We start from the raw sequence: 10,000 nt of genomic DNA on the forward strand, positions 1-10,000 counted from the left end.
GCAACTACCTAGAAGAGGTGTGTTTAAGTGACGACGCCTCTGTGTTCTGTGTTGCAGCTCCATGCTAACTGCTGCAGCACTTATTGGTCTGTCTCTGTTACAGTTGTCCTATCAGAGTGCTCCGTTTGCACGAGAGGGCGGGGAGCAGAAGGAGAATAAGGTGCGCTCCATGGCAACCCAACTTCAGGCCAAGTTTGAAGAGAACGCACCAAGCAGTGCTGTGCGTCGACAGGTAGCTGTTCCTGAGTCAGTTTTTTTGCACTTGTTGACTGGAATTTTATTCAGTAACTACAGGTGAATGTGATCTTGAAGCACACTTTTTCTGAGGTGGTGTTTAGCTGGCTTGCTGAGTCTAATGTACTAGCAGTGGAAAGATCTTGACTTCCAGAGCCACGCTGGTGAATTCCATTGAGTGGGTCATCACCACTTAGAAGTAGTTTCTATGTGCTTCTGTGGTCTTAAATGGCCTTCCTGGATCTCGTTAACCAGGTGTAGTGGTGGGATTGCCTTTGTTGAGAGTTTTCCAGCTGTCCCAGTGGTCTTTGTCACTAATTACAGGATACTTTTCACTGATTATGGAGTTGAGCACATACAGTAATGCTATTAGTCATAGTCTCAGGCTAGGGAAAGAGAGGCAAGGCTCTCCAGGTGTACCACTTAACCATGACATTAATCCGGTTTAAATACCTGCCTTTGAGCAGTGAGTCAGAGTACCACAGTTCCTTCCCAAAATTACCAAAATGTCAGCATCTGAAAGGTCTGTGCACCCAAAACCGTAACTGAGGACAGCTAATCTAGCTCTGCACTTTGGCAAGGGCGTGTTCGGGTCTGCAAGAAGAAGGTTGAAATCAGGTTTTAGATTTCCTATTGACATAATTTGCGTCTTTGTGGCTTCAGTACAGTATAAAAAATTACCTAACTATTGGCATGTTGTTATTTGACATTGCATGAACATGGTACAAATTAAGATGGAAAAATACATGATTTAAATATGATTGCTCACAGAGTTCAGACTACCTATTGCACCAGACCTCACTGTGCCCTTTTAGATAAGATAAAACATTGATTTTAGTTGTAATGTTACTGGTATCATCACCTCTGAACTCTCTGTTCAGTAGCTGCTTTGGCACTCCTACATCAGGAACATGTGTGATGTTCCACAGCTATGTTGTGATGAATCTCTGATTTAAAACATTTTTAGAAACATTTCAACTATGAATTTCTGTTGCAGTTACCACTGTCTCATTAATAAATTATCCTTACTAAAATTATCTGAAGCAATGGGACTTGAAAAGTTGTTGTAAAGACATTTAAATTTGGTAGTTGGATTGCAATGTGATTTACAATTTCTCATGAATCTTCAGCCCAGCCAAACAGTATGTTTCCTGGTGTCATGGATTCTGAGATGAGCAGTGTTTGTAATGAGCATGTCTGACCTGTCCATTATAGGACAAATCGACGTGATATGCTTATGAACCCAGAGGGCAGTACCCAGGTGAGGCTCTGTTAAAGGGGCAGGTCTCCCCTTGGGTCTTCACTGAGTTCACCTAGATAATGGTTGGGGAATTCAAGTTCTGTGCATAACCTTTTTGGTATTATTAGACCTTTAGGTTCAGTCTTCATACAGTGTCTGTTCTATGGTTCCTAAATTCCAGTACAGGTGTGCCACTTAACCCTTTCCTGCTCTAGCACTCCCAAACGAATGCATCTGGGAAATATCAGACCCTTCAGTAGCTGGAGTGGCTGTGTTGGAGCAGGAACATCGTCTTCACCTGTAAAGTGTTCCTGGTTTTCCGTGACTGGAGTTAAGGAACACAGATGCACACTCTAAATGGCTCTCTCTTCATTTCCTCTCCCCTTTTTGCTTTCTATCTTGTGCTTCTGTAAACCAGACTCAGCCTGAGGCTGAGTCTGACTGTCCTGCTGCAAAGTCCCTTTCTCTGGACATGGCTGAAAACCCTCGCTTTGCTAAGCCCAAACACCAGGCTCCTCCCCCTCCTCCCCCTCCCGAACCAAAGTGGCAGGTAGGCTCAACCTATGGAGAGAGAAGATCTAGGGGTACATGTATGTATACACATACACACCACACACACACACACACACACACACACACACACACACACACACACACACACACACACACACACACACACACCACCACCACCACCATGTACACATATTAGTTTAGCAGTATAGGCTACATTTCAACTTTGAGGAGACACTACCCTATCTAACACATCATATGAGTAGTGTGAGCAGGAATTATGAGGGGGCATGTCCCCCCACCACCACAGGAATGACCATATGTGCAGTGATTCTCCTTTCCTAGTGAGCCTAAATCTCACAGCTCACTGACGTACTGTCTGTATGCTGCTCTGTGTGCCCACATCTAGCCGTCCCCTTACTTGAGACTCCTGGAGTCTCAGACGCAGCCCAGTTACAAATATGGCAACGCAGAAGCCCAGCGTCCTCCCCAGCACACAGATGAACAGCTGACTTACCCCCACACAGCAGAGCCACCCTTTAGGCACCATTCCTCAGAATCACAGCCCTGCCATCAGACCCCTGACCCACAGTATAGTCGTCAAACCCCTGAACCTCAGCCCAGCTCTCCAGGCGCCCCCATGCCAGTTCACCAACTGAGTCATCTCCCGGAGCCCCGAGGTGCCCCGCCAGAAGACGGCTCACCCAAACACCTCCTCTCCTCTACACCTGCTCTGGGAGAGACGCTCCAACTCCTACAACGGCTAGAGGAGAAGATCAGTGAGGTGAATGGTGTGGTGATGTAAATACTAGAGACTTGGCCCAACTCCCCTGTCCATTGCGTTTGAGCCAATCCTCTATCACTGTAGCTGTTTATAATGTCCAGCCATGCTCCAGTTTCTAGTTAGCAGTAGCAGCTTTCTCCATTCAAATTTGCATTTATGATTAGAAAAATATTGAGTCTTTCTTGTTCAGACTACTTCACAAATCTGAAAGCTGATGAACACAGAAAAACAACACTGCTGGAAAGCATTGTTCCAGTCCTAGCTCTCATGACATGGGTCTGAGGTTGTTCATCTCAAATAATTCTCTGTTCATTGCTTAGCTTAGCTGTAGGCGAAAGGTACTTCTTCGTCTTCTTTCTTTATGTGATGCTTCATTCTTTCACTTTGCCTTTTTGATGGCCTGCAGAGGAAAGTGCAGACTCAAAGTGCCCGAGAGTTCAGCCGAAAGAGTATAAAGGAGAGGGCGGAGCAGCTGAGCAACCTCTTCTCAGGCAGACTGCCTCAGGTGATAGTCAGAGACTGGATGCCTTGTGACACCCGTTACCACAGAATATGCTAGTACTGTCCTGCCTGATCTGCTGCACCCCGATTACAAGTGGTATGGCCCAGCTAGCCTTGTTGCATCTCAGACTGACCACTGATGAGTTCTGTTTGCAAGTGTGACTAACAGTCACTTTCTCCCCCTTGTTTCAGGGCTTCTATGTGGAACCAATCAGCTCTAGCTGATTGTCTTTATCCAATAGAATTATGTTTTGTCTTGCATGCATTGATGTTTTTAGCCATAAATTGTCTTTAGATTTACAAATTGGAGAATGAGCTTTTGTTTTTGTTTGGTATTAAATGAGTGAATTGATGTGCTATATTAGAAGAAACATATTTAGTGGGTTTTTAATGCAGAGCTAGCTTAAGACCACTCTGTCCCAGTTTCAGCGTGATCAGAGCAGAGCTCACATACAGCAGCATGTTTGAAGGGAACTAGTTAGTAACTGGTCATTTCTATAACCAGCCTCCTCCTGCCTGCACTTGCTGTTCTTCTCTGTTTTGGTGTGCTGTTTCTCACATGCTCTTTCTTTTTTCCCCCCCTTCATTTCTTTTTTTCCTTTCATTTATTCTTCATTTATTTTTCTTTCTTTTTTCATTCTATAACCCTTTCTTTCTTTCCTTCTTTGTTCCGTTCTTTCTTCAGGCCTGTGGCTCTGCCGCCCCTGTCTGTGTCCCTGCTAAGCCCCAGGTGGTCCACTCTCACACGGGGCGCTCTGCTCTGTCCTGTCTGCTCTCTCCTTTTCCTCCAGCTCAGTCCAAGCAGGTAACAGGACAGGCTCAGGCTCCCTACACACCCTCTTATGTTTGAGTTGGGCAAAACTTGAGTCTTGATAGTGGTACATTCTGTTTATTTGTATCGGGCGCCCTTTATAAAATCTTGTCTGTAGTTTAATATTATTAACTGATAATTGTTTAATATTGGTAACTTTTTTCAGTTAATGGAAGCTGTATTTGTTTTCCACTTCAACATGCTGCTGTGAAATGTACAGCTATTTCAGGGCTTCTGTTGCAGTAATCGTGTTGTCCTATATTTTCTTTTAGATTTTTCCTTGAGGTTCACTTAAAATGTTTGCGTTGCTTTATATTTAAAAAAAAAAAAGTCATCATTTATTTTTACATATTCATTTTCCAACCTCTCTATTCCTTAAAATTAAATGGCCTGTTTGTTACTGCACCTTTTAGAAGGATCTAAGATAAATAAGCTCTGTTCTGATTGTGGCCCATTGAAAAAGCAGTCAGAGATTAAACACACCTGAGAACTGCAAAGTCAGTGAGTGTGACTAAGGTGCTGTAGGCTTTGGGTGGAGTTATGTAAATTAGTTTGTTCTTACGACATCAAAGAAACAGTGATCTCCAAACAAGCAGTTTTTGCATCTTAGATTCCATATATGGATTGGATGACCTGCAGAAGTAGCTTCAGCAAGTTTTTTTATTATTATTGTTGTTCATATTGTTTCAATAAATCAAGAGAAATTCCACTTTTAAGGCCAGGTTCTCTGTTCACTCTGGATTGCGCTCTCATTAAACTGGGTGGGGATCCATTGCCGTGGAGTTCCTGCTTCCCCTGTGCAACTGACAGCCTCTTAAACCACAGCTGCTGAAAACCCACTGACCCATGAATGGCCCTCACTAGGAGCTTGCAGTGGTGTAGCCACAGTGGTGGTGGTTACTCTAGTGCCCACTGCTTAGTTGCATGGATACATGGCCAAGTTCTCTAGTCTACTTCCCAGAAGAACTATGTTTTTGTTTTACTCAGATTTGTTTTAATAATTCAGTAAGTATTCTTTCTATCAGAGTTTAATTACTAGGTAAACTACCTGTAAAGTCGTTTCAATAAAGCCATATTAGTGATGCTGAGGGTGCTGTTCCTATTCACTGTAGTGTAATGGACATCCTGAATCCCAGCAGGCTGGTGCCCACAGGCACTCAGATCGGGCTGAAATCAAGCGCATAGAATGCCTTGATCCCTCCAAACAGGTATCTGACCTTTACAGCGATCTTGCATGGCTGTGCACCCAACGCGTTGACCCACTGCATGTAAAGAGGCACTTTTAGTTCATCTGAGGAGCCTTTTAGGGGTTTGTTTTGTCGTTTTCTCTTCTCTTGTTGCGTCTGAGTTCACAAGCACATCTGTATCTGTGCTAAGTTGTGTGTGCAGTGTGATCCTCAGCACTCCCTGGGAAGCTTGAGCTCTGGCATGTTTGCACAACCCCAGATGTTTTTGCAGGTGTGACGCTCATTTTTAGGACACGGATGATTGTTTATTTTTCAGGAGTAAAGGAACTTTGATACTTCTAACACTTTTGGCCACACACACTGATGCTGTTCATGGTCTTGGTAAATTGATACCACAGTTTACTAAAATAACACTGGTTTGCAATGTTCTTTGGAACAAGTAGCAGTTGTGTTAAAGTTAACAATTGCTTTTTGAGTGGTTATAGTTTGTACTAGTTTGTGCATGTCTTTTTGTTCAGAAACCACACCCCTGTTGCTCACATCAGTCAGTTTGAGTCAGTTTAAGTCTGTTTGTCATTGGCTTTCATCCTCCCCTGACTTAATGCTTTCATATATACAGTTGTGTTCAGAATAATAGCAGTGTGTTTAAAAACGTGAGTAAAGCTCAGAATCCTTCTAATAGTTTTTATTTCCATGCATTGGGAACACTGCATAAACTGAAAGATCTTTAGGATTTAGCATTGCTGTGAATCACTAAACTAATATTTAGTTGTATAACCACTGTTCTGAGAACTGCTTCACATCTGTGTTGCATGGAGTTGACCAACTTCTGGCACTTGTGAACAGGTATTCCAGCCCAGGATGATTTGACAACTTCCCACAATTACTCTGCATTTTTGGTTTTGCCTCAGAAACAGTATTTGATGTTCCCCCACAAGTTTTCTATCAGATTAAGGTTTGGAGATTGGGCTGGTCACTCACACATAACTTTAATTTTGTTGGTCTGGAACCAAGATGCTGCTCGCTTACCAGTGTGTTTGGGGTCGTTGTCTTGTTGAAACACCCATTTTAAGGGCATTTCCTCTTCAGCATAAGGCAACATGACCTCTTCAGGTATTTTGATATATGCAAACTGATCTATGATCCCTGGTATGCAATAAATAGGCCCGACACCATAATAAGAGAAACATCCCCATATCATGATGCCTGCACCATCATGCTTCACTGTCTTCAGAGTGTACTGTGGCTTGAATTCCGTGTTTGGGGGTCATCTGACAAAATGTCTGCAGTCCTTGGATCCAAAAAGAACAATCTTACTTTCATCAGTCCACAAAATGTTTTTCCATTTCTCTTTAGGCCAGTCCATGTGTTCTTTGGCAAATTGTAACCTCTTCAGCACGTCTTTTTTTTTTTTTTTTTTTTTTTTAAACAGTGGGATTTTGCGGGGGCTTCTTGCTGATAGATTAGCTTCACACAGGCATCTTATAGTTGTCACAGTACTCACAGGTAACTTCAGATCGTCTTTGATCACCCTGGAGCTAATCATTGGCTTAGTCTTTGCCATTCTGGCTATTCTTCGATCCATTAGAATGGTAGTCTTCCATTTTCTTCCACGTCTCTCTGGTTTTGCTTTTCATGTTAAAGCATTGGAGATCATTTTAGCCAAGCAGCCTATCATTTTCTGCACTTCTTTATATTTTTTCCCCTCTGCAATCAACATTTTAATCAAAGTACACTGTTCTTCTGAACAATGTCTGGAATGACCCATTTTTCTTAGGTTTTCAGAGAGAAATGCATGTACAACATGAGTTGGCTAGAATGCTTAAATAAGGGCCACGTGATTGACATCTGTTTTTTCACAGAATGTATGACCTCACTAATAGAACTCCACACTGCTATTATTTTGAACATGCCCGTTTCAATTAATTACTCAATTACACAAACTCAGGAGCATGCATATCATGAATGTTGGGTCTGATGGTTTTCTTTGACTCTGCTATGCCTACTGGTAAATTATTTACCATGTAGTAATATAATTTCTGTGTGTGTGTGTGTGTGTGTGTGTGTGTGTGTATATATATATACACATTTTATATATATATATATATATATATATATATATATATATATATATATATATATATATATATATATATATATATATATATATAAAATGTGTATCATGTAACTTCCTTCCTTCCTTTACCCTCCATCTCTTTGTGCTGGGTTAGAGGACTGTGGGAAAGGTGTCGTCTGTGATAGGGGTTAAGGCCGCCACCCTGGCCATCCTGTATGAAACTGACCACAGACCAAACAACCCGGTTACTCTCTCACTGGTAAGCAGTCCAGGACAGGTCCTAGATGCACTCAACACCATGAAAAACAACCAAAACTTTCATGTTTCTGGGCCAGCTGTAATTAAGTAATTGAAGTCAGAAGATGCCAAGATGGTTGATTGGTTTAATGTACATGGTTAATTCAAGTATATAAATGAGTTTGACTTTTTTTTCCCCACATGTTTGACTACCAAGTCAGAGACTAAATTATTAATGTCAGCTTCCATAATCTGGTTTCATGTGTTATATTGTGCCGATGGGATTTCTTTGTTGTCATGCATTTTTTTTTTGTTGTTGTTTTGCCAACTTAGTTCTAGTGTTACCAACATCTTTAAGTCTATAAATTTGACAAGAACCTATTGGGAGCCTTTCTGGTTGGGTTTTGGTCTGATTCAATCTGATTTGGTCTTTGGCAGCACTGTAATACAGTTCACAGCATCTCACATTCACATTTATGGCATTTGGCAGACGCACTTATCCAGAGCAACTTACAAAAGTGCTTTGTCCTTTACTCTTAGAATACATCCTTGATAGTACAGTAGGTTAGAGTCCAAGATACCAATGAACCTGAATGCTGTTGAAATACAGGGATCAATGCTGACACCTAGAAGTGCAAAACACACAAGCTCTATCCCATACAAAACTCAGTGCAATATACAATACCCTACCATAAGTACTAGAGCTTCAGTTAGTCAACATAGGAGCAATCAACATCAGTGAAATAAACAATACCCTACAATAAGTGCTAGAGTTTTTGTTAGTCAACACAGGAGCAGGATCATTGGTCATTTAAATATTTCATAAATAGATGGGTCTTCAGTCTGTGCTTGAAGACTGCAGGGGACTCTGCTGTCCGGACAGCAAGTGGAAGTTTGTTCCACAATCTAGGAGCCAGGACAGAGAATAGTCTCCATGCTTGTCTTCCATGAGACTTGAAGCTTGGTATTTCAAGCCAAGCCATACTTGAGGTTTGAAGTACTCAAGGTGTGGATCGGACTTTGACCACTGACAATATGTATGGAGGGGCTGGTCCATTTTTAGCTTTGTAGGCAAGCATCATGGTTTTAAATCTGATGTGAACTAGGCAGCTACTGGAAGGGAGTGGAGCAGTGGAGTGATGTATGAACTTCAGAAGATTGAAGACCAGTTGTGCAAGTTGTAAAGAACTCACAAGTTGTAGAGGTCTGATGGCTCTTAGTGGAAGACCAGCAAGTAGCAAGTTGCAGTAGTCTAGCTTTGAGATCACAAGAGACTGCACAACCATCTGGGCAGCTTCCTGCAAGTGAAAGGGCTGAATCCTTCATATGTTAGAAAGGAGAACCTGCAAGACCGGGTTAGATTTGAAAGATGAGAACGAAAACTGGTTGTCCAAAGTTATGCCCAGGCTATGGGTAGCTTCAGATGTTGATACCAGGGAGTTCTCGAAGGAAATTGTGAGGTCATGGTAAGGGCTGGGAGTTCCTGGGATGTACAGAAGCTCACTTTTACTGGGGTTGAGCTTGAAGTGGTGGGCTGTCATCCATGACACAATGTCAGTCATGTATGCTGAGATGCCTCTGGAAACCTGCATGTCGGAGGGTGGGAAAGACATAAATAATTCAGTGTCGTCAGCATAGCAGTGGTAGGAGAAGCCGTGAGAATATATTACATCACCAAGAGAACAAATATACAAAAAGAAGAGAAGAGGGCCTAATACTGAGCCCTGAGGGAGCCCGGTGGATAGTTTACATGGGTTGGATGTGGATCCTCTCTGTTGCATGATAGGATGGTCCCTCCAGATATGACTGAAACCATTTCCATGAAGAGCCAGACAAACTAAGTCTAGAGAAAACAGAGAGTATAATTGATATGGTTTACTGTGTCAAAAGCTGCCAAAAGGTCCAGAAGAATCGAGACAAATGACACTTTGGCAGCTTTAGCAGCATGAAGTCTCTCCGTCACTACTATGAGGGCAGGTTCTGTTGAATGTGCCAGTTTGTAACCAGACTGACTGGGATCATGGAGCTGGATTTGGGTGATTGTACACTGCTCGTTCAAGGGCTTCTGAGAGGAAAGTGAGAAGTGATACTGGTCTGTAATTGGTTATTTTGGAGCCGTCGAGCGTTGCCTTCCTGAGGACTGGTACCTCCCTGGCAGTTTTGAACGTAGTTGTTACATGTTCAAAGGATAAGGAGTTGCTGATGATGACAGATGAAAGGAAGCAGATCTCTTGAGATTGTCTGGAACAGAGTGGAAGGAATGGGATCCAGTGGACATATAGTCAGATTGCTCAAACTCATGACATGGGGTGATCCGGTCTCTGTTAGAGCCAAGAAGTGTAGCAAGTGGAGGGATACTATGGCTGAGATGAAGATTGCCAATTCCAGAGCCCTCCTGCCACCACGATCTGTGATTGTG

General features: G+C 42.5%; 1 protein-coding gene across 12 annotated transcripts in view; it reads left to right on the forward strand.

Moving 5' to 3' along the window:
* mical2b (microtubule associated monooxygenase, calponin and LIM domain containing 2b) overlaps nt 1–10,000 on the forward strand; it is a 56,354-nt gene that overhangs the window by 26,982 nt on the left and 19,372 nt on the right. For 7 of the 12 annotated variants that reach the window (XM_035532085.1, XM_035532086.1, XM_035532087.1 and 4 more), the window contains exons 15-22: nt 1–17; nt 104–232; nt 1,893–2,024; nt 2,394–2,768; nt 3,175–3,273; nt 3,955–4,074; nt 5,193–5,288; nt 7,499–7,603. The exon at nt 1–17 is cut by the window's left edge and continues 52 nt beyond it. In XM_035532085.1, coding sequence (XP_035387978.1) covers nt 1–17; nt 104–232; nt 1,893–2,024; nt 2,394–2,768; nt 3,175–3,273; nt 3,955–4,074; nt 5,193–5,288; nt 7,499–7,603 — 1,073 coding nt within the window. The remainder of the gene's footprint in view (nt 18–103; nt 233–1,892; nt 2,025–2,393; nt 2,769–3,174; nt 3,274–3,954; nt 4,075–5,192; nt 5,289–7,498; nt 7,604–10,000) is intronic. The other 5 variants (XM_035532091.1, XM_035532093.1, XM_035532088.1 and 2 more) reach the window with 4 other exon arrangements.

The sequence above is a fragment of the Electrophorus electricus genome, chromosome 12 (genome assembly GCF_013358815.1).
Source record: "Electrophorus electricus isolate fEleEle1 chromosome 12, fEleEle1.pri, whole genome shotgun sequence".
In the NCBI taxonomy this organism is placed as follows: domain Eukaryota; kingdom Metazoa; phylum Chordata; class Actinopteri; order Gymnotiformes; family Gymnotidae; genus Electrophorus; species Electrophorus electricus.